This window comes from Malus domestica, chromosome 04 (assembly GCF_042453785.1).
Source record: "Malus domestica chromosome 04, GDT2T_hap1".
Taxonomy (NCBI): Eukaryota; Viridiplantae; Streptophyta; class Magnoliopsida; order Rosales; family Rosaceae; genus Malus; species Malus domestica.
Window position 1 is genome coordinate 24,289,775 of NC_091664.1, and position 26,048 is coordinate 24,315,822.

The following is a 26,048-nucleotide window of genomic DNA, read 5'->3' on the forward strand; positions in this document are numbered from 1 at the left end:
TGCGATCTGATGGTCTAATTAGAACATCTCGATCTGGTGGTCTAATCAGAGCACCCTTTTGATGGTTGGTGGTCTAGTTAGAACACCCTTCTAGTGGTCTAGTAGTCTAATTAGAGCATCATTCTCTTGTCGTCTCGGTAGAGCATCCTCGTCTACCTAGCACTGTGTGCCTCAACATTGTAAAGAAGCTATTCTCTCTTTTGTGAGAGCCTTTCTCTCTGAGTTAGAGTTCTTCTCAATGCTTATCTGAGGGTTTCGATTTTGTACAACTTTGGGGGGGGGGGGTGACCCTAGCTTCGGCTGGGGTTGGTTACCTGCTCTTCCCTTCCTTTCCGTGTCTCCTCTTTCTCCTTGCGGTAGTGGTTTCCCCATGCTCTCTGTTTCATTTTGCCATTTTCTTCTTCTCCTACTGACATCCCTCCTCCTTGGTCATCCTTGCTCCAATATGCAGTCTAGTTATTCTGAGATGGTGTGTAGAGCTTCGGTGCTTGCACGGGCTCGGGTGTTCCTTACACCACTACCTTCTCTTTGTCTGCCCTTGATGGCGGTGTTGCTAGTGGCTTTGCAAGGGCTTCTTTCCTCAGGTAGCCGGAATTCCTTTTCTGGTTGCTTGATTTCTTCGATGGTGGCTGCGTCTCAGGTGATGCTTGGGGTTCGATGCGATGATCGACGAGTTGGCGTGTGGTCGAAGGTGTGGATTTGGGCGACTCTTGATCGGCTGTTGCGGCAGGGGCTGCTGTTGCATTCTTGGGTATCTTTTTTGTCTTGGGCCCACGTTGTTGGTTAGGCTTTGGTTTGTTTGGCTGGTCCATTTTGCTTGTCAATGTACTTTGGTTTGGACCTTTGGTTGTTTAGTTTGTAAGCTTGCGTGCTTCTTGTAACTTTGTTTACCTTGTTTTTTGGCTATGCCCTGGAATAATATTCAGTTTTCCAAAAAAAAAAAAAAAAAATTGTAAAAAAGCTCAATCATGTGCTAAAAGAGTCCCCTCCAACTCCTTCTTGGGCCTTAGTCCTCCCTTCTTCCTTTAGGCATTGGTCTTCCCTTCTTCACAAGTCATCAAGTTCTTTACAAGTCATCAAGTTCTTTTTTCGGGTTAACCATAACTCTTTATTATATTAGATATTAGATTAATGATCGATAAGATTTGAACCCATACTTTTTTACTATTATAGTAAAGAACCATTTATTTTTCTCTTCAAGTATTAAACCCTTTAGATATAAGGAGTTTTTTAAAGAAAAACTCACGGTACAGTTCAATTAAATGAAAAACTAAAAAGTCAAACTTAGTACTATTCATTTTATCCTTTATTTTATCTTTATCGTTAAAACTTAAAATTTTCAGTCTTTTTCATTAATTTTCCTTTAATTATAACACTTGATACGAAACCGTGTTTTAGCACATTAAAAAATATCTCATGGATTTGGTCAAATGACGTCTCCAAGTAAAAGATTCCACCATTCTACTTGACATCTGTATATGCAGAAAAACACATGTTTATATTCTAATCCACGTACTTTAACTGCTAATTAATTAGCCCCTATTATTCTGACAATCCCTGCATGTTCACTTTGGGAAGAAGTGACGTTACCACTCATTAGTAAGAAGAAGAAGAAGAAGAGAAGGGAAATTTCTCCTCCTCTTCTCCTTCTTCGCAAAACCCAGATTTCAATTTCCAAATCCAGTTCGAAATTTGGAATCGAATTCCCGAAAAACATGGATGAAAATCCCAACCCGACGAGTCCGCCACCGCCGCCCAAGAAGCCGCCCATTCCGCCGTACGTGAAGGCGCTGTCGGGCTCGTTCGGTGGGATCATGGAGGCCACGTGTCTTCAACCCATCGACGTCATCAAGACCCGGCTCCAGCTCGACCGGACTGGCACCTACAAGGGAATTGTCCACTGCGGCGCCACTGTCGCCCGCACCGAAGGCGTCCGGGCTCTCTGGAAGGGGCTCACCCCATTCGCCACCCACCTGACATTGAAGTACGCGCTTCGGATGGGCTCCAACGCCGTGCTGCAGGGTGCGTTTAAGGACGCGAAGACCGGGAAGGTCAGCAACCACGGTCGGCTCATTTCTGGGTTCGGAGCTGGAGTTCTCGAAGCTCTAGTCATTGTTACTCCTTTTGAGGTCTGTGCATTGTTTTGAAGTGTCCAATTGAAAAAGTCGACAACTTTATTGGATTTCTCTTTTGGGTTTCAGCTGGTATTTTATTCGATATTCTACTTTAAACTAATGGTAAGTGGACGGGATTCGGACTCAGGTGCATACGTAGTACATTTGCTAGAGCCATTGTAGCTATGTCAGAATGCCTAAATTTGATTTCTTACTACTTGTGGATTTTGTCTATGATTGGCAGTGGGTGGTTTAATTTAGTTAATGAAAAACTAAATTTATAAATTTTGAAGCAAGGCAATTGGGAGTACGAGGATTTTGAGATTTTAGTGACTGATAGAGAATTCGGGGAAGATACTGATTCAATTTGCTTACTTTGGGACCAAGCGTCTTTTATGTTTTCAATCGCACATTGCACTTAATTAAGTTCTCCTGTTCGTTGTTAGTTTTTGTCCAAACATGTACGAACTCTAAGCATCGATCTGGGATTGTTTAAAATTGTGTTGTTAGGTGCATTTTATACTCGGTTTACAGCTGAAATGGTTAGCTGGTTATATGGCATTGTTGGCTTGAGTCGGTTAGTTATACTCTTGAGAGATCTCTTGTATGAATCTTCGTGTGCAAGCTAACATAGTTCATTCAATACAACAAAGATATTATGCGTGTTCATTGTCGGCTTGGTCTTGATTTGGAATTTAATTGATGCAGGTGGTGAAAATTAGACTACAGCAACAAAAAGGATTGAGTCCTGGGCTTCTGAAGTATAAGGGTCCTATTCACTGTGCTCGTACAATCATCCGGGAGGAAGGTCTCCGTGGGCTCTGGTCAGGTGCTGCTCCAACTGTTATGCGCAATGGGACGAACCAGGCGGCCATGTTTACAGCCAAAAATGCATTTGATGTTCTCTTGTGGAAGAAACATGAAGGAGATGGGAGAGTCCTGCTGCCATGGCAGTCCATGATATCGGGTTTCCTTGCAGGCACAGCCGGCCCAATTTGCACCGGTCCCTTTGATGTTGTGAAAACTAGGTTGATGGCTCAGAGCCGAGGTGTTGATGGCAAGATGAAATACAAGGGCATGGTCCATTGTATCAGGACCATATATGCAGAGGAAGGGCTTCTAGCTTTGTGGAAGGGACTGCTGCCTCGGCTCATGAGGATACCACCCGGGCAGGCGATAATGTGGACTGTGGCTGACCAAGTGATAGGACTGTATGAGAAACGATATCTTCCCAATGCACCCTTGTAGGTAACGTCATTTAATTGGTTTGTTAGTTCCGGTTTTCAATTCCATTGCAAGAATACATTCCTCAACCATCTTAATTTAGCAGTTAGCGTTTCTTCATTGAGTTTCTTAGGCTTCTCCAAATGTACACCGGTTCTTTAAGACCTTATCAATATTTTTGATGATCGGTAGGAGAATAGGCAACTTCTCATCTCAATAGAAACAAACTCCATATGTAGCAGATATGTTTGCAAGGATGTCTCAACCGAATCACAATTTTTGTGTTCTCTGTTCAATTTGTATCAAGAATCGATTGTTATAGAACCATCATCTTCAAAACTTCAGAGAATGTTACGAAATTTTTAATGATTAAGTTTTCTTTGTTTTAATCTTAAAGTAACTGTACCCCACTTAGTGAAAAAAGACTTTGTTGTTGTAATCTTAAAGTAACTATAGTTAGAGTTGATGTGTCGGTGTTAGCTTGGGAGAAATTCTAGGGTCGGGGCATCTAGACCACGTGGCTATATGACCACATTTTTGGTGTCCCTAACCCTCGTATGTTTTCTACCATATATAGGCGTCTGCACTCAAGAATTGTTCGATAAAATAGAGTGGTAACTAGGGCAAATTTTCTGGTTGTGACACCTGTTAAATGTTCTCGGAGTAGATTATGAGCATGCGTTAAAGCCACAAAAGCTAAGCAGGAACATGCTATGTCACAAACTACTTGTTTATTTTGTAGCACGAACATGCTGTGTATGTAATTCACGAAAATGAAATTCCCAGCTTAGGATGGTTAAACGATAAAAGTATGAAAAAATTGGGAAATTGGAGTCCCTTTAATAGATTTCAATCCAATATCCAAGCAATTTCCTAAAACACTAGAGCTTATCATTTTCATATTACATAAATACCGTTGGTTGAAATTTGTCGACATCGTCATAGTTTATTGTATTGATTTGACTTTATGATGAGATATTGGAGAAAACTGAATTTACATTACGAAGGATGATTACACTGTTCTGAGTAGAACAAAATAAATCTTTTTATGCAAAATGTAATGCAATGAGGAGTTGGGTTATTCGGAGTTGGTTCCTTCGGGGGAGCATTAGCAGTGCATGCTTCAGATCTGGAGACCGATATTTGTATGTAGAACCTTAAGGACCAGGATTATGAGCATTAGTATTAGAGACGTCATTGGAATCTAAATGATGAAGCAGACTGGTGGTTTTTGTGAATTTGAATAATAGGTCGCCGCCAGTCATCAACTTTTTGCAAAATTATTTCTAGAAAATTTCCTAATGAAAATCAGATCCATGACATATAATCCTTGTCCCTTACACACCCAATATAACATAAGCATTTTTATGTTAGCATAACTTGGTTGAACAATAAACCCAAGAATCATGATGCGTGGCTTGTTAAGAATTCATATCCACACCTTTTTAAGTGTTCATGCTTGTTCTGTTGATACACTACACAATAAACCCGAGAATTATGATATGTGCCTTGTTAATTAGCCAACCAAAATTGGGATATGAAATGGCAAAAAGCTCCACAAAATCTGCGGAATTATCATGCAAAACCTGCATCCTACACGATGAATCATCAAACTAGGGTGTCACTTTGTGTTGCTTATATTGGAATTTCATAGTCAAATTTAAGTAGCTTTGCAACCCATTTATGTTGAAAGTCTGTGGATTAAGAAAATATCTGAGACTTGTAGATAATTGTGCCACTTCTTATTGGCATGCAAAACGTAGCTTACAACTGCAATGGTTGGCTGGTTAGTTTTATGTTATGATCCATCACTGTTGAAGTTAAATTAGTTAGATGCGTTTGATTGACCAATTTTGGACCAGATTGACCTAATCAACACCAATTTCACCATTGATAAAAAATAGTGTTAGTTTACAACTGGATAAGTTGAGAATATGAGCTCGTTTAGAAAATATTTTTAAATAACTGAAAATAGTTTTAGATAGAATGTTTTTTGAAATCAATTCTTAGTAAAAATGCAAGTTAATACTAAAAAACACTTAAACTTCTTCCTGCAAGAAGCACATAGCTAGTACTTCACGATACACCTCGACCCGGTATCTAAGTGGACATCGATATCGAGGCATGATGGTTGACATCCGAGTGGTGATGAAACTATAACATGCAATGATGTGTAAAAAGTGTGAAAAAATTAAATCAAAGTCTAAAACTAAATTAATCTAGAGATCTTAGATTCGAATCTCGTGAATGACGAAGTCAATACAAAATTAAGTTGTTTAGTGTGTGGCTTAGCCGAAATTCTCCTCCCCTTTGTGTAAAATATATCGTTGTACTACAACAACAACAACAACAAAGCCTTTTCCCACTAAGTGGGGTCGGCTATATGAATCCTAGAACGCTATTGCGCTCGGTTTTGTGTCATGTCCTTCGTTAGATCCAAGTACTCTAAGTCTTTTCTTAGGGTCTCTTCCAAAGTTTTCCTAGGTCTTCCTCTACCCTTTCGGCCCTGAACCTCTGTCTCATGGTCACATCTTCGAACCGGAGCGTCAGTAGGCCTTCTTTGCACATGTCCAAACCACCGTAACCGATTTTCTCTCCTCTTTCCTTCAATTTCGGCTACTCCTACTTTACCTCGGATATCCTCATTCCTAATCTTATCCTTTCTCGTGTGCCCACACATCCAACGAAGCATCCTCATCTCCGCTACACCTACGTGTTGATGCTTCACCGCCCAACATTCTATGCCATACAGCATTGCCGGCCTTATTGCCGTCCTATAAAATTTTCCCTTGAGCTTCAGTGGCCTACGACGGTCACACAACACGCCGAATGCACTCTTCCACTTCATCCATCCAGCTTGTATTCTATGGGTGAGATCTCTATCAAATTCTCCGTTCTTTTGCAAGATAGATCCTAGGTAGCGAAAACGGTCGCTCTTTGGTATTTCCTGATCTTCGATCCTCACCCCTAACTCATTTTGGCCTCTGTTTGCACTGAACTTGCACTCCATATATTCTGTCTTTGATCGGCTTAGGCGAAGACCTTTAGATTCCAACACTTCTCTCTAAAGGTTAAGCTTCGCGTTTACCCCTTCCTGCGTTTCATCTATCAACACTATATCGTTTGCGAAAAGCATACACCAAAGAATATCATCTTAAATATTAAGTTTGTGATCTTCACTAGATTGCTCCGGTCATTAGCGTGGATAAGTATGTAAATGGATAGAGACAAGAAGCAAACACAAGATGTACGTGGTTCACCCAGATTGGCCACGTCCACGGAGTAAAGAAGTTCTCATTAATTGTGAAGGGTTTACACAGTATATAGGTTCAAGCTCTCCTTTAGTGAGTACAAGTGAATGATTTAGTACAAATGACATTAGGAAATATTGTGGAAGAATGATCTCGTAATCATGAAACTTTTAAGTACCGAAGTGTGGTATCGTCTTCACTTGCCTTATCTGTTTCATAGGTAGATGTGGCATCTTCTTTGGAAGTACTCTTCCTCCATCCAGGGGTGGTATCGTTAACTGGTGGAGATGCACAAGGTAATGTATCAATTTCACTTGACGCTTACTTGTAGTTTCAGGCTTGGTCAAGCGCGATACAAACCATGTAGTAGGAGTCCCCCAAGTCGCCGAGCTAGGGGATCTGCTGAAAAAGGTGACAGACAAGGTAAGCAATCAGAGCTCCAAGCAATCAGTCCCAGATCAGAAGTTTGATTTCGAGTTCCGGCTGATTGTTATCCTTCTTCTTATCTTGCAGGTAGCATGAAGGATAAAGAGAAGAAAAGGAGAAAAGGTGATATGAGATACTTTTGCTTTTGAAGAAGTAACTTTCCACATGCTTATTCTTGAACTGGGCTGAAGGGTTTTCTTGTTTCCGCCAGAGTATAAGGCCGACTGAAGAATTTGAGGGTCAAAACAAGTCCATCAAATCTAGAGTACGTTCGACCTTGCTGATATGGGATACTTTTGCTATTGACAAAGTAGTGGATGTATCGGCATGTGTTCTGTTGCGCTTGTCTCCACATGCTTCCTTGTATCCTTCTCACTTGCCCTATTTGTTCCTTAGGCAGATGTGGTATCTTCTCGGGAAGCATAAGATGTTGAAGATGAGTACTCGAGAGCAATGGGGTTCCAGGTAGTCAGTTCCAGACTGGAAGCTTGATTCCAAGTGTTGACTGATTGCTTTCTTTCTCCTTGTCTTGCATGTAAGAACAAGGCCAAAGGAAAAGACAGGGAAAAAGCATGATATGGGATACTCTTGCTTTTAACCCTGATGATATGAGATATTCTTGCTCTGGTGTAGCTTGTTTGCAGAGGTATTCTCGGGGGGAAAGAAAACTGAGTATTTCGAGAGGCTTCGTTGGGAGTGCCCTCTCAGATATGAGGAAGGGTTAAGCATTTTTGCAGGTCTGCCTGTCCGTTGAGGATGGAGGTCGACATATATAGGAGTCTCCCTAATAAGAAGGAGTAATACTATTCTTTTACCCTGCTTGGTCATAGCACGGTAGTGGGAGCTGCCAGCTTCACGTGTTTTAACTCTGTCAGAGCACTTTGAAAAAGTGGTCTGTGGTATCTGGAAAGCTGATGTTACGTGTGAAGATTACAGATAAGCTTTATCCAAGGAGATCTGGCTCTTGAAGTTGAGAAAGCGGTGTGAGGATTACAGACAAGCTTTATCTAAGGGGCTCTCGAAGTTGAGAAAGCGGTGCCTCTTCGATTTTCGAACAAGCAATCCTGTCGGGGATCTGTCTCTCGAGATTCGGAGAACGGTGCCTCTTCGATTTTTGAGAAAGCAATCCTGCTAGGAGCCTGGCTCTCGAGATTCGGAGAGCGGTGTCTCGTCGCTTTTTGAGAAAGTAATCATGTTGGGAGTCTGGCTCTCGAGATTCGGAGGACGGTGCCTCTTCGATCTTGAAGCAAGCAATCTTGTTGGGAGTGTTTTCTCGAATGTGAGTAAAGGTTAGGCCTGTTTGCTAGTCTACCTTGCCATGGGGCACACAGGTTGACACACAGGGACTTTCCAATTATCCAGTAGTGGTCCTGTTCCTTTACCCTTGTGGGTAATAATATGGTAGCTAGACCTTCAAAATTTATGTGTCTAAACTTTGTTAGTGCTGTTTCTTTGCTATTCTTTTACCCTTCTTGGTCATAGCGATGTAATGGGAGCTGCAAGCTTCACGTGTCTAAACTTTGTCAGAGATTTTTGGCAAAGTTATCTGTGGTACCCGTGAGCTGATGTTGCGTGTGGAAAGTGGATGATTGAACAGTAACATTCACGTGCTTTCTACTTCACCAGAAATTTTCGACAGAATGCTTGTAATTTCCGCAAAGTTGAGTGTGCATGTGACAGGTGCTGACAAGGCTGAAAAAGCAGGTGCCTCTTTGATTTCTGAGATCGGCCCTCGTGGTCTCTGAGCAGCCCAGCTTTTGAGAAAGCAAGCACCTATTCGATTTCTGCGATCGACCTTCGTGGTCTTTGAGCAGCCCAGCTTTTGAGAAAGCAAACGCCTATTCAATTCCTGAGATCGGCCCTCGTGGTCTCTGAGCAGCCCAACTTTTGAGAAAGCAAACACCTTTTCGATTTCTGAGCAGGCGCCTCTTCGATTTCTGAAGCTCCATCGAGTGCAGATTTTTATAAAGGCTGGTATTAAGTTCCAAAGCACACTTGAATCTCCACCAGTAGAAGCTCTCTTCTTGCATTTCTAAGATCTTGATTTGTCCGACCTCTTTTCTCTTCAACACCTTTGAAAATGTCTGGCCCATTCGACCGTCGTTTTGACTTGAACCTTGTTGAAGAGGCAGCCACGCCTTCTCTAGACAACATATGGCGCCCATCCTTCTTATCCCCTATTGGTCCTCTTACCGTTGGGGATTTCGTGATGAAGAATGATATGACCGCTGCGGTGGTGGCCAGGAACCTTTTCACTCCCAAAGATAACAGACTACTTTCCAAACGGTCTGATGAGTTGGCTGTTAAGGATTCTCTGGCTCTCAGTGTTCAGTGTGCAGGTTCTGTGTCTAATATGGCCCAACGCCTATTTGCTCGAACCCGCCAAGTTGAATCATTGGCGGCTGAAGTGATGAGTCTCAAACAGGAGATTAGAGGGCTCAAGCATGAGAATAAACAGTTGCACGGGCTCGCACATGACTATGCTACAAACATGAAGAGGAAGCTTGACCAAATGAAGGAATCTGATGGTCAGATTTTACATGATCATCAGAGGTTTGTGGGTTTGTTCCAAAAACATTTATTGCTTTCGTCTTCTAGGGCTGTACCGCGTAATGAAGCTCCAAATGATCAACCTCCGATGCCTCCTCCTTCTAGAGTGCTGTCCAGTACTGAGGCTCCGAATGATCCCCCTCCGGTGCCTTCTCTTTCTGGGGCTCTGTCGACTGCTGAGACTTCTCCTAAGCAACCTTTGTGAAGGCTCCCTCTTGTTTGTTTATTTTGACTCGTGTATATGTACATATTTGTAACTTCTTAGAGATATCAATAAAATATATCGTTGTACTAAAAAAAAAAAATCTAAGAGTGAGTGTAGTGGACGAAGAACCATTATTACAAATGCTTGTAGTGTCATAGCATAGATAAAAGTACAATAAAGGTAGGAACATTCATATTTTGGGTAGAATGGATATTACACAACTAACAAGAAATAAATTTCCTATATTATTAGAAATGGATGCTAGAATTCGCCAATGAACCATTGCTTGCCACATAATATAGCTACTAAGTTGTGGAGGGGCAAATAACAGAAAGTGCGAGTGGACAAAAATACAAATTTATTAAAACCTTGGCTTTTTGTAACATAGTAACCCATATTTGCAAAATTCGAATAATTTCCAAAAATATAAAAATATAAAAGCAGTTATGCTAAGAATATGAGTAAATTACAAATATCTCAAGAAATGTGACACACTATGCTCATAAAAATGCAGACACACAAGTCTCATGCAAAGAAAGTAGCCATATGAATAAGCTAGGGGTAAATAATCTACGCTCGGGTACCATATAAATGTAAAATTAGTTAAGTTAGTCACATACGAGTCCTAGATGCAAAAACATCTAGTACAATATTTTAAAATCTGGAATAAATACACTTTCATTTCTATAGAGTTTAAAGCCTTTAAAATTTTAAGAGAGTTTTAACGAAACACTTTCGGTACTGTTTATTTTTAACGAAAAACCATATTTTTACTTTTCCCTGATACTATTCACAACACTATTATTTGTCATTTTTCATTAAAACTAAATTTTTTTTTTAGACTTTTAGTTAGTTTTCTTAAATTTTTTAATTGAGTAACTATGCACTTCTATAAATATATTTAAAATCTTAATTGAATATAATGGATTTGTAAAGCTTTTTTAACTTCCAACTGAATAAAGCATACTAAAGTAGGGCAAAAGTCTTTTGATCATTTTTTTTTTCCGAACAAATGATATTATTTATTCAAAGAGAGAAGTGAGCTTAATCTCACAATGAATTAACAATAATATGGTTCAAATTTGTCTTTAACAAAAATCAAACTGAAAACCTCTCGCTTACAATAAATTAGAATACCTTAAACCGTTGTACGCAAGTTTTTTGAGAGTTTTAACAAAACACCCCTGATACTGTTTATTTTTAAAGATAAGTGTTTTTGAACTTTGGGTTAGTTTTCTAAGTTTTTACCCTTTTAAGAAAAGACAATTTTCCGAATTTCCCTAAAATAAAACCCCTAACATAAGCTGCGACGCGAAATCGTATATAAACAAACGCAGCCGCATGTCGAAACCCTAGCTCTCTCTACCAAGCCACCTTCGTACCGCTTCTATTCGTCCTTTTATCCGCTATATTAAACCCAAACCCTAAACACTCACCTCAGTGACCTCACCCCCTGTACTCCGCTCCATCGCACCTCATATTTTCCCCCAATCAGGTCTCAGATTATCCAATCGGATTTTGATTTTCGAACTGCCAATGCTAATTTCACAGCAGTTCTTCGACTATGGCTTCTCGATTTCTCATCGGATTTTTGATGTTTTAGGTTTTTGAAGTCGGAGAATTCACAGAGCTTCCGAACAATGTCGGACGATGAGAGAGAGGAGAAGGAGCTGGATCTCACATCTCCAGAAGTCGTTACCAAATACAAGAGCGCCGCTGAAATTGTTAACAGTAATTTTCTAGCTGTTTGTGTATTCATATGCTTTTGTGGATGAATGTATTGACTTGCATTTGGGAAATTTTGCAGAGGCTTTGCAGCTGGTAATATCGGAATGCAAACCGAAGGCGAAGATTGTGGAACTTTGTGAGAAAGGAGATTCATACATCAGAGAGTAAGTAATATATTTAATTTACAGTTTTTAAATAATCCCATAAGTTGATTTTTCTTGTTGGCATTGGAAACTACTTGTTTTTCTTTGGAAATTTGTGGGATTGTGTTGATTTTTCTCTATTGTAATGCGATGGTTTAATGGGTTGTGTTGTTTTTGTGTATGAAGGCAAACTGGTAACATGTACAAAAATGCGAAGAAGAAGATCGAACGAGGCGTTGCCTTCCCGACTTGCATTTCTGTGAACAACACTGTTTGCCATTTCTCTCCTCTTGCCAGTGATGAGTCAGTGTTGGAAGAAGGCGATATTCTGAAGATGTAGGTTTTGACACATAACCTAACTTTTGTATGTTCTGACATTTTTGAAAGATAGCTTGTGGATTAGATAATTTGATTCGGACTTTTATATCCCAAGTACCAACATACCGATGGAGTTTTGTTCTCCTGCAGTGATTTGGGCTGTCATATTGATGGGTTCATTGCCATAGTTGCGCATACTCATGTTCTTCAAGCAGGGCCAGTCACAGGAAGGGCAGCTGATGTTATTGCAGCTGCTAATACTGCTGCTGAAGTTGCATTAAGGCTTGTTAGGCCAGGGAGAAAGGTAATTTCTTGTATGTTACTGGGTTGTGTGATAGGTTACTGGGTTGTGTGAGGATGGTTAGTGATTGCATTATTTGTTTGCTTGAATCATTATTGATGTGAAATGGGATTTCTTGGTCATTTGTTAAGCGTTTTCGCTTTGTGGTCTTCTATTTTGATGTTGTACTTTGAATTGACAGCTTTTTTGTTTTCATAAAAGATGTGTTTTATGCTCGTTGCACCCCCTGATGATGAAATGTTAGTATAAGCTATGGACTTTCATCCAAATGAAGCTTTTTGTCATAGTTACACTGAAGGGGAATTCTATGTTATTTAATTGTCAAGTTGTCATAGTTCCACCACTTAGATATTTTATTTATATTCTTTTTCAGTTTTTGCCTTGTCATATTCTCAGATGGTAGCTGGTAGGCTTAGATCTCCACTAGGTCTCCATCTGTCTTTTAGCTAGTAATGTCAAGTTGTTCTACTGCTGATGTGTGTCAATTCACGGTGATAATAACATGTCTTCCTTATGAATGAGGTTTTGAAGGCAACTTTGCCGAGGTGATCTATGATAATTTGATTTCCTCTTTTTCCCTGTTGCCTATATTATGCTTGGCTATTGGTGGGCTGCTCTGGTTGGACATATCTACATTGTTCATCTTGTTGTCCTCTGAGCCTACACCACTTCAATCTCCTGGAATATACTTTCTTCACTTATGCAAGTGTTCCTTGCTTCTATATGATGAATACTTGTCGAAAGCTATGGGCTAACGTCCAAGTGAAGCTTCATGTCATAGTTACTCTGATAGGATTATTATGTGAGCATATTTGATAGTTGTAGGCAACTTTGCCGAGGGATCGATTATCCTATCGGTTTCCTCCTTTCCTTGTTGCCTATATTGACTTGCTACATTTGGTGCGTAGTGCAGGTGTATTTCTTGTCTGTGCAATCATCATTCAAATTAGCTTACATTTAAAGTGTGCCTTTCTTTCGAATACTTTACTATATGAAGCAAAAAGAGAAACCTAATTGATCAATCCATTTTTTGTAGGCAACTTTGCCGAGGAAATTGAATCTTATTGATTTCCTCTTTTTCCCTGTTGCCTAAACCAACTGGCTACATTTTGGTGATAGTGCAGATGTATTTTGTTGTCTGTGCAATTGTCATTCAACTTAGCCTACATGTCTTCCAATTCATACTGTTTGCAATATTTGTAGTCAATTTAAACATGTACATAGGATTGCTGTTTGGTGTTCAGAAAAGCATAATTTTTTATCTTCTAGTTCTTTTACTATGCTATATGAATTTTTATGTTATTTTCTTTTTGTGGCTGCAGAACAAAGATGTAACAGAAGCAATACAAAAGGTTGCAGCAGCTTACGACTGCAAAATTGTTGAAGGTGTTCTTAGCCATCAGCTCAAGCAGTTTGTGATAGACGGGAACAAGGTCATATTAAGTGCTTCTAATCCAGAGACAAGAGTTGACGAGGCAGAATTTGAGGAGAATGAAGTTTATGCAGTGGATATAGTTGCAAGCACAGGTGAAGGCAAGGTAATAAAGGAGTTACAAAAAGCAAGCCCAACAGTCATTGTTATGTTATATAATTATTGGACTTTTAAATCAACACATTTATTTCAATTTGCAGCCTAAGCTGCTGGATGAGAAGCAGACGACTATCTACAAGCGAGCTGTTGACAAGAGCTACCACTTGAAGATGAAAGCTTCTAGGTTTATTTTCAGCGAAATAAGCCAGAAATTTCCCATCATGCCATTCACTGCTAGGTTTGTTAACTTATGTTATTTCCGTAATTATTTTGTCCCTAGGTCTTCTTTTTTTACTAGCTTTATTAAAGGTATTTTTCTTTGCATTAGAGCTTTGGAAGAGAAGAGGGCAAGGCTGGGCTTACTTGAATGCGTCAACCACGAGCTTTTGCAGCCATATCCTGTTCTGCATGAGAAGCCTGGTAACAATCTACCCGCTTGACTGGCTTTTGGGAAATCCTAGTTCTGTCAGTCTGATTCTGTGAATTTGTGATTTGCAGGTGATTTTGTTGCTCATATCAAGTTCACCATCTTGCTAATGCCAAATGGATCAGATCGGATCACATCTCATCCTGTACAGGAGCTGCAACCCACTAAACAAGTAGATGACCCCGAAATCAAAGCCTGGTTGTCTTTGGCCACAAAGAAGAAGAAAGGTGGTGGAAAGAAGAAGAAAGGTAAGCTAGATAAGTTTCTTGATTATGGTTCAAGTACGTCCTGGAGAGATTGTAGGGTCATTTTTTAGACTCTGGATTTTTATGTCTTTGCACGGTGCAGGTAAGAAGAGCGATAAGCCTGAGGAGTCTACGGAAGCTGAACCGATGGATGCAACGGCAAATGGTGCTGAATCTCAAGCATGAGCCTTTGTTTCGTGTTTCAATTTTGGTTCTCTCCCCACACACTATATCTGGTTGGAAGTTGGATATGAATTAATTTAATACAGTGTTCAGACGTCGATTCTAGCCGGGTTTTTCTCTAATACGCAATTCCGGAACTTGCGGGTTTTTGTATGTTCTTAGATTTTGTAGTCGATTAACGTCAAGTTTAAAGTTACATAAAAATGTATGGCAATTTACGACGTTCGGGAATTTGGTTACCGCATGCTATCCTCAACTTTGGAACACACTTGATATCGATTGGGATCTTAATAATTGGTGTACGACATTAGGTAAAGCTTGTGAGTTCGAGGTTCTTTGTGGGTTTCCGCTTATTCAGATGAAAAAGAATGAAAGATATTGGGGTCCTGTGTGGTTCTCTATAGCTTAGTTCTGAAGTACAATAGTAAAGCGATGCACAATATTTTGGGGTGGTGGTGATATTCACCCCTCTTTATGTTTCAGTCTTCTTAATTTTCGATTATCGGAGCGAATAAATTGAAGGTCAAATGTTGGAAAATAATAATGGATGTGTAAGAGGTAAAAATGGGGGACTTGGATTGTCTGCCCTCCCATTTCAGTGCCCTCTCCTTGCCCTCCTGTTTGTGTGGTCACGGTTAAGTCACGGTAACATTTTATATTACTATTTCTTTTTGTTTTATTATTTTTATAAAAAAAACAATATAAAATGTTGACGTGGCTTAATCGTGACCACACAAAATAAGAGGGCACGGGAAGGGCACTGAAATGGGAGGGCAAACAATCCAAGTCCAAAAATAGGTGTGTGAATAGCACCATTCTATTTTTTAACTCTACATTAACTAATGGGAAATGCTAGAGGATGAGGTTTTATTAGCTTCTGAATACTATGAGAGCATGTTTGTTTAACAAAGGAGAGAGATGAAGAACTTAGAAATAGTTTGAACTGAGGAAAGCATGTTTGTTTAACAAAGGAGAAGGATGAATAACTTAGAAATAGTTGGAACTGAAGAAAGAGAATCTGATCAACTAACTTCTTCTAATTTTTAGTATTTGATTATTTAACGGAGAAACATACACGTTTTTTTTTCTTTTCCATATGTTAGTAACACAGGTAATGTAAGTGAAACATATTCATATTTTAATAAAAACAAGAAACCAAAGAATTAAAATGATTTTGCAAGTAAACGTGCTGAAAATGTTGATTTGATGTTTGCATTGTCTTATGAAACACATGAGATAATCTTGAGTCAGCCTGCTTGACCTCATGAATATACACACCCACCTTGTATTTGGCCTATTATCTATTTCTAACTTCATGTCTACATGATTGTTATGACTATGTTTTGATTTATATTATCGATATTTTTTTTGTGTGAAGATATTGTCAATACTTTAATTACACAGATGTTGAAATTTTTTCAATCTATATGTGAACATAAATCTTTTTAACAGTAATTAGTTATTCACGAAAACTTAGCAGTATAACTCATTGATATATTTTTATGTAAGTGAGTAGGTCCAAATTCAAATCTTGTAAAAACCAAGTTAAATACATAAATAAGACTAACCTATCGTGTTTGTGATCCCGTGGTTAATTTCAAATAAAATTAGCCGCTAAAATTGTAATGGCGCGTATGGCACTCCTCTCCGCTGAATCACCCAAACGCAGAGCGTGGAGAACAAAAGCGCGTGTAGGCGGTGCGTTTCCTTAACATTTAACGCAATCAAGAACTCTGAAATTCCATTGGTCAGTTTGCGTGGGAACAGGTCATACCGCCACGTGTACCTAACGGCCTTATAAACCCAAGAAGAATCTAGATTCGTTTGGAACCCGCGAAGCACCTTTATAAGCCCCCCCCATTTCAATCTCCTCCTCCTCCCTCCGTCGCTCTCAGCCGAAAAATCCAACAAATCGCGAAGCTCGCAGCCGAAAAATCTTTGTAAAATTTCGGATTCCGAAATGGAGAACCGGTTTACAGTTTGGATCTTGGTGTCATTGCTGCTCTTCTTCCTCTTAACCATGGAAGCGAAAACGATAGACCCTTACAAGGTACGGTTTCCGAAGTCTACAAATTCTTCATTTTCTTTGTAATTTGAAACTTTTCCTCATTTTCCCGTCCAATGTGAATGAATTGAATGTAAATCAGATTTAATTACGAAAAGTCCCTATGGATTTTGAAATTGGAAGGAAAGGAAAATTTGACGAAATTGGGATGAAACGGTGCAAAAGGAGTAGAATTTGAAATTGGTTTTTAGTTTTAGCAGATGTTAGGGTTTGTACTTATTTACCCATTTTTTCTGAAATTGGTTTAAAATTGTTAGCAGGTACTTGGAGTGGAGCGGAATGCAAGTCAGCGTGAAATTCAGAAAGCGTTCCACAAGTATGTTCTGGCAACTCTATGTATAATGTACTTCATTATTTGTGCTAAACCAAACCACTGAGAAAGTGAGATGATATTTTGTTTTTTTGGGGGTTTTGGGTGGGTATCGAAAGTATTAATAATCAGGGCTCGTCTGGGATTGCTTCCGGAGGAAGTGCTTTGATTAGAAGCACTTTGACATTTTCATTAAAAGTCAGTTCTTAGGCTTAAAAGTCCAAGTGCTTCCTGGAGAAGCATTCGGTTGGTGCTTCTAGGACCTAGGAGCACTTGTAGCTTTTTCTGTCAAACAGATTACTTTAGGAGTACTGTTGATTTTCAGAAAGCGCTTTTAGCTCTTCAGATTGCGATCCATAATTGGCCCTTATTGTGGCTTCCTAGCTCATTTACCATTTGTGATAAGTGGGCATATATCATTTAGGATGGTGGTCTCTGCGAAGTTCTGTTATTGGTTTGGGACGAGTTGGGGTTGGCTCAAGTGACAAACTATAATTCATCAGGCCTAACTTTGGCACTGTGGTCCAGTTTTCATCTGTGGTCTTGTTTGAATAAATGGTTAATCGTTCTTAGCCATGAAGGCGCATTAATGGTGATTTTGGGCAATCAAAAGTAGTGGTAGTGAAGCTATTGAGCTGTTGTAGGACTTAAGCTTAAAGACTGACTTTTATTGCAGCATTTTGGACTTGTCCTTGTGAGTAAGCAGTGTTTGTTTCCTTTTGTCTAATTTGATACTAGGAGACTAACATATGTTTCTCCTCATGCTATTAAAACGATTAAGAGTTTATCCTTGTAAGTTAGGGTTGCTTTTGCTTAAGGGCATTTTCATTTATTCACATTACGTAAGGTCCTGTTCTGAGACATATAATTGGCTCTCCAGTAGTGCCTGTCTATGTGTTTGTGCGTGTGCTTGTGCATTCACAATGTAAATGCTAGTGTGACATACTTTTTACCTTACTCATGCTAATGTGAATAATGCGCTATAGGCTCTCTCTTCAATATCACCCAGACAAGAATAAAAGCAAGGGAGCTCAGGCAAAGTTTGCTGAGATAAACAATGGTATGACTTCTGCCTTCTCTAGTTTTTCTTCATTTTTTTATTCCTTTCCTGTTTCCTTTTAGGTTGAAGCTACTTCAATTCCTAAATACCTATCTTGTTGTAGTAGCCACATCCACAAAGTTTGTACTTAATGTCGGTTAATTTCTTCTTCTTTGATTAGCGTATGAAATTTTATCTGATGAAGAGAAGAGGAAAAATTATGATACATATGGAGATGAGAAGGGAAATCCTGGATTTGGAGGTGGTTCTCCCGGAGATCATGGTGGATATACCTACTTTACAAATGGTGGACCAGGACAGAACCACTTTACCTATGGCCCTGGTGACTGGCAGAGCATGGGTGGGCAGGGAGGTTCCAAGTCATTCTCCTTTTCCTTTGGAGGTCCCAGTGGTCCAAGTTCATTTGGTTTTGGCATGGAAGACATCTTCTCAAACTTTTTTGGGGGTAAACCTGGAGGTGGGGGTCAGTTTGATGGTTTCAGTGGTTCAACTGGGTCTCAACCTGGTTCTCGGCCTGGGTCTAAGACATCTCCAGTGACCATTACGACCGTCAGTTCACAGGTGTATAAGAAAGAAATAGTTGACCGAGGGATGACTTGGCTACTGTTATCTTACACTCCTTCATTGAAGGGGAAGCAACACGTTGAAAATATCATAGAGGAAGTTGCGAGTTCCCTGCAGGGAGCCTTAAAGGTATTTTCAGATTCTTATTCATTCCTTACAATATGGCTGCTTTTGATCTCCAGATATACTCATTCTTTCCTTTTATTCTGTCAGGCCGGAAGCATAAACTGTGAGACAGAACCCTCTCTCTGTAAGGACCTTGGCATGTATCCCAGCAGAATGCCCAGGATATTTGTGTACAAAGTGAGGGGAAAGGGTTCTTTGGTTGAGTATGATGGGGATTGGGCTGCAAAACCTCTGAAGACATTTTGCCAAGACAATCTGCCAAGGTTTTCGAAACGGGTTGATTTGAACCGCGTTGAGTCTTCCACTTTCACAACCAATAAATTACCTAGTTTGGTGCTTCTTTCCACCAAGAAAGATACACCTGTTATCTGGCGTGTCCTTAGCGGATTGCATCACAATCACTTCATTTTCTATGACGCAGAGGTATATGGTGATTTTTGTTGGCTAAATCTACTCAATTTTCCTTTTCTGAACCTTTTCGATATATGAAGAATGTGTCTTTACCAATTTCTTGACATTCAACCTGAAAATCCGTTCGAGAGTACGAGGGCAATATATGTGTGTGTGTGTGTATGAAAAGGGTAGGGTGTAATGACGACCCTGGTACTTCTATGACAAAGTGAATCATATACTTTTCAGTTTCAGGGAAAAGATGCTATGGTTGTTTTCATTCACCTTACGTTTTCTTCATTGATAAATATCTGGCATTTTTGTATTAAAAAAGTCATTTCACAACGATAATGCAGGTCCATGATGCTTCTGATCCAACAGTGAAGAAGCTGGGAGTTGGTGCACTTCCAGCTATAGTTGGTTGGCTTCCGAACGGGGAGAAGCATGTCTTAAAAGCAGGCATTACCACCAAAGATATGAAGTCGGCGATTAAGGAGCTTAGTGCTTTACTTGAAGGCTTCGAGAAAAAGAGCAAGAAAGCAGCTTCAAGTCAGGCCAAGAAATCACCGACTGATGCGGGGGAGAATCAGATACCCCTATTGACAGAGTCTAATTTTGATGCTCTTTGTGGTGAGAAAACTCCAGTTTGCATCATTGGTGCATTCAGATCTTCCAAGGAAAGAAATAAGTTGGAATCAATTTTGACCGCGGTGAGTATACTTTCTCTTGTATAGACTCACCACTACTGTATAGAACATCTGGTTTCTCACATGACAATGATATTCTTATGGAAGTTGAAAGATTAACATTCTGAATTTTCTATATTTTCGTTTTCAGGTCTCTAGGAAATCGCTATCAAGGCGACAGAATTCAGCTCATGGCAAGGATTCTGTTTCCTACACTCTCTTGGATGCCACCAAGCAGGCTACCTTCTTAAATGCGTTTGAGAAAGCAGGATTCAAATCATCGGATAAGCTCTTGGTTGCCTACAAACCTCGGAGGGGGACATTTGCATCATTTAATGGTGAAATGACTACAGAAGAAGTGGAGAGGTTCATTAGTTCTGTTCTTAACGGGGACATACATTTTTCCAAAACACGGCAGAAACCCGTGCTCGGGTGAGAGGAAAGTCCGGATCACGTAGTTCCTGGCTTTCGTGTACATAGCTTCACTACTTTGACTATAGAAAAGATAAACAGTTTTTCGGCTACAATTAAGAAGGAGAATGTGAGTTTTGGCCCTGGTCGTGACATCGGGTCACCATACATACTTGGAGGAGCATCCATTTTTTCGTAGTCTACAAGAAGTGTTCCTCCTCGAACCCTAGGAAAGTGGTTTTGTCTTTGTAATGCCATGGTAAACGTTTCATACCATTTCGTTGTATGAATCGTGTTATGTATTTTTCTTTACTTGGTGTAAAAATTAGAGGCCAATTTTTTCTCTGGAAATAAGATGGATGAGATTTGAAATTTTAGTTCTTGCTTTATCACTTGCTACGTTTGTCTTGCTGATTTCTTTGCTTCAACTCGATTTCATTTGTTATACTGTAGCAAGTGGCGGTGATGGTTAGGGACTTCATCGTCCCGGGTTCAAACTTCCCCCACCTCTCAATGTGGAGATTGATGTAGAATGGAAGATTTGGCAGAATACTCTTTTTGAAGGCCCAAGAGCATCTTCAAAAAGAGATGTCAAAATATTAAGTGAAATGTCATTGTGTATATTCAACTGAAGCGTTATCCAACCAAAATGCCATAAGAGATGTCAAAAAGTCCACATCACTAATAACGGTAAAAAAAAGACATCACTAGTGTTATCCAACCAAAATGCCAATTCTTATGTGGTATTACATGGAATGGCAATAGAGGGAAGTTGCTGTCAAATTTGATAGCAGCTTCAAATCTATTTTTAGTGGATAATAAATGCTTTTTATAATTTTTGTTATTATCTTTTGTTTTGAAAATACTAAATACAATTATGAAAAGTAAATAATGCAATTAATAATAGTTTAAATTTGATATATCGACAACAAAATTTACTAAAAAGATCAATGTGCCAAATAAACATTCAAACTTAAATTTTTTGTTTAAAACTTGACATTTCTTTTGAAGATGATCTAAGGTTTTAGATTGCCACATAAACAATCAATTTTAATTAAACTACTATAATTTGACATTTTCTTTGTAGATGGTCTAAAAAGACTTCTAACTTTGTTTTTATTTTTATTTTTTATTTTTGCCTCTTTTTACATGTAAAAAGACTAATGAGTGCATTTTTGCTCACCACTGTTTAGTGTGGTATATGCTCACCACCCTATTTATCACCGTTAGATGAGTTTGAATATTGAGATTTGTGCTTATCCATTACACGAATCTCGAAATTTAAACTCATCTAACGATGATAACTAGGGTGGTGAGCATACACCACACTAAATGACTAATTAACCCAATGGTTTTAATTCTTTGTCCCTTCTCCCTCGAAACAAACGTGGACAATAACCACGTTCCTGGCATGTGTAATGATTTGTATGAATTTGTAATGCGCCGATGTTGTGTGTATAACACAATCTTAAACAGAAAGTGTTAAACATAGCTCTATTAAGAATTATAGCCTTGTAAGATAGTTTTTTTTATTAAACAGTGTCAGACTATTTGTATATACCGTCTTCAACCGAAGGAGTTAAACAACTCCTAAATAATTTATTATTTTAAATTTAATAGTTAATTTAACTAAACTACTACTTACAATAATAAAATAAGGTGATCCATACATTTTTTTTAAGTTACACGTGTTGCTAAATGGTAAGCCTCCAAATTTCTTAACTTTATGTAATCTCAATACTGTTTTAATAGAATTTTGAGAGATTCGTAAATGAGTAAGTCTCTAAATTTTTTACTATTTAATTTTAAAAACTTTTTAGATATGATTTTCGAGTGACATGTGTCGAGATGTAATTGATTATGCAAATTTTCGATAAGATTCTTGTCAATGTGGCACATCTTTATCTTTAGTTTCCAATGTTAATAAATTGACTGGTTATTGATGTAGAATTTTCACACGTTCATCTTTCTCTCTTGAAAATCTATTTTGTTCAAGGAAGAACAACTCTCATGGTTTCTTGGGTTTGGCGAAGAGGTGCATTCGTAAAACTTGTAGTATTTTTTAGATGTATGAGTCCAAAAACTTTCACTTGTTTGACTAACACTCTTGATACGATATTTAGAGATCATCTATAAGCTTTGCAAAGAGCTTCAAATTTGACGGTTGAATCCAATGGCAAATTGTAGCATCTGCTGCTGGGCCCCAGCAAATGGGCTGGGTATTAAGCCAAGTTTGGCCAGCTAAATGCCCTTTTGATCATGTTTTGGCCTAGTGGGCTCCGTTGATTTTTAGCCCAGCTTTTGATTGGAGTTGAGTTTTGTCCAAATGAAGCCATTTTTTGAGAGATTTTTCAGCATGCGGGGAATACGGTCTTGTACGTCAAGTGTCATAATGCAAACACATATATCATAACACTTGGTGTATCAGATAGTGTTATCGGCACACTAAAAAATTTCTTTATTTTTTTAACCCTTTAGCCTTTTAGTCTTCTAACTATTAAGAAATTTGGCAAGGCGGGTGGCATGGTTCACCGACCAAATTTATTTTTAGCGTCTAAATAATAAGGTACTAAATAAAATATGGAAACTAAATCATAGGGTAACTGATCACACAAAACCTATGACTATTGTTACAAATCAACGTATTAGCCAAATTTCCAGACGTGAGTCAGCTTATAGCTGGGATGACTGCAAAGTATGTCCACCCACCAATCTCTGAACCATCAATCAAAATGCATAGCTAATTAGCAAAACTAACTCAAAACAGCTAGTTAATCACTGCATCATGATGTTTTCCTTTTGCATGTAAAGAGTTCGAACCAGTATATGATGTAAACCGACCCTTCGTTAATCTTTTACATCATAATTAACCGCATTTGTGTAAACTTTACCTGAATACTTTATGTCCACAACTTTAGGATTTGGATCAACGTAGTGGAAACAATATTTGTATTATTAACTAAAAAATTGTGTGTCCAAGTGGTGAATTGGTTTGTTAGTCAGTCTTTTTTTTAACGCACTGCGTCATGAGTTCAAACTTCCAATCCCCATCTTATTAGTGTAAAATATCCGTTCTTCTAAAAAAGAAACCCAACATTTTGTGTGTATATATATAATCCCCCTCTTCCGTTTTGTCTCAAAACAATTTTCTTAACTAAATACTACTACATTATTTTTTGAGTCGGGGCTCACTAACATTGGCTGTTGCAACGAGCTCAACACCGGCTATGCCACCGATGGCTATGCGCGCTCATGAGGCATGGGCGCGTGTGCTGTTACTTTCACTGTGGCTGGACAGAGTGTTCTAAATGCGATTGCTGGAGCCTGCAGTGATGATTTGCCTGTGATTTGTATGGTTGGAGCCTTGGAGGCCCCAACTCCAATGACTATGGAGCTCATAATAGGATTCTTCACCATACTATTGGGTTGCCTGATTTTAGCCAAGAGTTTAGGTGCTTTCAGAAAGTCACTTGTTATTAGGTAATTAGCACATATTTGAAAGTACTTTTAAAATTATTAAAAACGCTTTGACAAAAATATGTACTTGAAATATCAGCAACTTTGCTAAGAAGATTCTTTGAAAAACTAGGCATTTAAAAAAAAATGTATTTGTTTAAAATAATTCTTTATCTTTATTTTCAATAAAAAGTAAACATATGTATAGAATACATGAATTTAATGTGTATTATTGAAAAATGTGTCAAAATAACGTGTATTAAACGTACAAATATGCATTTATGGTATAATACGTGTATTATATGTTGGAGTTTAAAACAAATGTGCAATTTAACTAATAATTAAAACATGTACGAAAAACGAAAGTATTTTTAGAAAATACATACGTATGTATATAATATACGTATGATATGCGAATTTACTGACTGTCAAGTTTAAACGTGTTTTTTCAAAGAGCACTTCAGATTTTATCAAGAACTTTTATGCACTTCTACGAAAAACGTTTATAATGCCTTTTTAACTGTTTTTCAAACAACTCTTAACCATGACATAAGTTTAAACCAGAGACTGACATGATCAAATTAATAACTTAATTTAGACTTTAAAATTGAGCATATATATATATATATATATGCAAATTTCACATCTTTTCTTATTCGGAGAGGGAAACGATTTGAACTTGGGACATTTTCTTATATGTATTTTTGTACCGGAAAAAGGAAAAAAAATGTATACATCTACAAAATTGTGAACGGTCTAAATGTGTGAGAGTCTAACGCTATGCGGTTGGTGCATACAAGTTTTTCTTTCTCCTTTGCTTTTGTAAATAAAAACTTTATTTTTTTTTTGTGCAAGTACCCTTTTACCATAGTGGTAGAAAGATGTTGAGCTCTTGCACCACGAAGTGGGTTCAAACCTCGTCGTTAGCTAATTTAACATATAATCTAACAAAACTTATCGTTTGACCAAAAAAATAAAAACTTTTTTTTCTCTCCAAGGTTTGCTAATTTTGGTACGTTGGGTTTAATTGGTAGGCTGTGATAAATAATATAGAAGATGCACCTGAATTGATCAACAAGGCAATTTCAACAGCTTGGGAAGAAACGAAAGCAAGCATGTTTACATCAGCATAAGTTGCAACTTGGTTGGAATTCCTCATCTAGCTTTTATCGTGAGCCTATTCCAATTTCATTGCCTCCAAAGGTAATTTTGGCCTGCATTATATTAGCAGTTAATTAGAGCTGCGATTCTTTCTCATTTAGGACTACTTTCGTTATAAGCGATTGTGTTAGAAGTGTTTTATTATAACCATGTTGGATTTTTTATTTCTTAAAACTCCAAGTTCTTAATGAAAAATCACCTGGAAGTGCTTCTACGACCTAGAAGCACTTTTAAGTTTTTCTGCAAAACGTGGCCTGCAGCACTTTTGTTTGTCAAAAAAACATACTTTTAACCCTTATTACATTGTTTGTTTGTTCTGTGATACAGGTTGAGTAATCAAATAGCCTTAGAGGCAGCAGTGGAACCAGCAGCGGACCAGGCAGTGAACCGGTTATGATAGACGGGCTAAAACTTCGATCTGCAGATGCAGCTGATGCCTTTGTTAAGCTAGCCGATGCTTGTGGTTATGCCCTTGCTATGTTGCCTTCGGCAAAGGGAATTTTGCCGAAACACCACCCGCATTTCGTGGGGACATACTGGGTGGCCATAAACACTGCATTTTGTGTTGGGATTGTGGAGATAGCAGATGCATACGTATTTGCCGGCCCAATTTTCAATGACTACACCGCTCTAGATACTCAACCCTAATCAACCAAGAGAAGGCGATTATTGTGCAACCCGATCATGTGATCATAGGGAATGGCCCTACATTCGGTAGTGTATTGCTTAAGAATTTCCTCAAAACTCTAGTGAAGTGGCTCAAGCGCAACACAATTGCTTATGAGAACTACGTACAGCAGGATACTTGTGCCCGATGGGAAGCGTGTGAAATGTGGACCAAAAGAACATTTGGGGGGTTAATGTTATGCAACATGTACAAAACATGTTGTCAAGGAAAATAACTGTGATTGCTGAGACTGGGAACTCACGGTTGAACTGTCAAAAACTGAAATTGCCGCCGGGTTGCCAATAAGCCAGGGGAAAGTCTTGTGTTTGGTGTTTTTAGGGTTTGGTTTATGGGTTGAACTGAAAAATTTGATGATGGGTTTGCAAGTATGAGTTTCAAATGCAATATGGATCAATTGGTTGGTCTCTTGGGTATGCTCAAGCTGTTCCTACAAAGCGAGTGCTTGCTTTCATTGGTGATAGCAGCTTTCAGGTAGGTTTAATAAA

At 38.7% G+C, this 26,048-nt stretch overlaps 3 protein-coding genes and 1 pseudogene across 3 annotated transcripts; all 4 read left to right on the forward strand.

Annotated features, from left to right (window-relative positions):
- Nucleotides 1-1,513: 1,513 nt before the first annotated feature.
- Nucleotides 1,514-3,711, forward strand: LOC103425962 (mitochondrial succinate-fumarate transporter 1-like). Its single transcript, XM_008364062.4, has 2 exons — nt 1,514-2,129; nt 2,823-3,711. Exons 1-2 carry the CDS (start codon nt 1,716-1,718, stop codon nt 3,360-3,362), a joined length of 954 nt encoding a protein of 317 aa, XP_008362284.3. The 5' UTR covers nt 1,514-1,715; the 3' UTR covers nt 3,363-3,711.
- A 7,341-nt stretch (nt 3,712-11,052) lies between these two features.
- On the forward strand, nt 11,053-14,877 carry LOC103425947 (ERBB-3 BINDING PROTEIN 1). Its single transcript, XM_008364046.4, has 10 exons — nt 11,053-11,265; nt 11,374-11,501; nt 11,578-11,662; nt 11,828-11,977; nt 12,110-12,263; nt 13,583-13,798; nt 13,893-14,029; nt 14,120-14,211; nt 14,290-14,466; nt 14,567-14,877. The coding sequence occupies exons 2-10, from the start codon at nt 11,411-11,413 to the stop codon at nt 14,647-14,649; spliced, it is 1,185 nt and encodes a 394-aa protein (XP_008362268.1). The 5' UTR covers nt 11,053-11,265; nt 11,374-11,410; the 3' UTR covers nt 14,650-14,877.
- Nucleotides 14,878-16,466: 1,589 nt separating this feature from the next.
- On the forward strand, nt 16,467-20,635 carry LOC103425955 (dnaJ protein ERDJ3A). Its single transcript, XM_008364055.4, has 7 exons — nt 16,467-16,696; nt 16,972-17,027; nt 18,008-18,081; nt 18,242-18,774; nt 18,859-19,194; nt 19,518-19,871; nt 19,999-20,635. The coding sequence occupies exons 1-7, from the start codon at nt 16,607-16,609 to the stop codon at nt 20,281-20,283; spliced, it is 1,728 nt and encodes a 575-aa protein (XP_008362277.2). The 5' UTR covers nt 16,467-16,606; the 3' UTR covers nt 20,284-20,635.
- A 2,959-nt stretch (nt 20,636-23,594) lies between these two features.
- Nucleotides 23,595-25,922, forward strand: LOC103426268 (pyruvate decarboxylase 1-like; annotated as a pseudogene).
- The last annotated feature ends 126 nt before the right edge of the window (nt 25,923-26,048 follow it).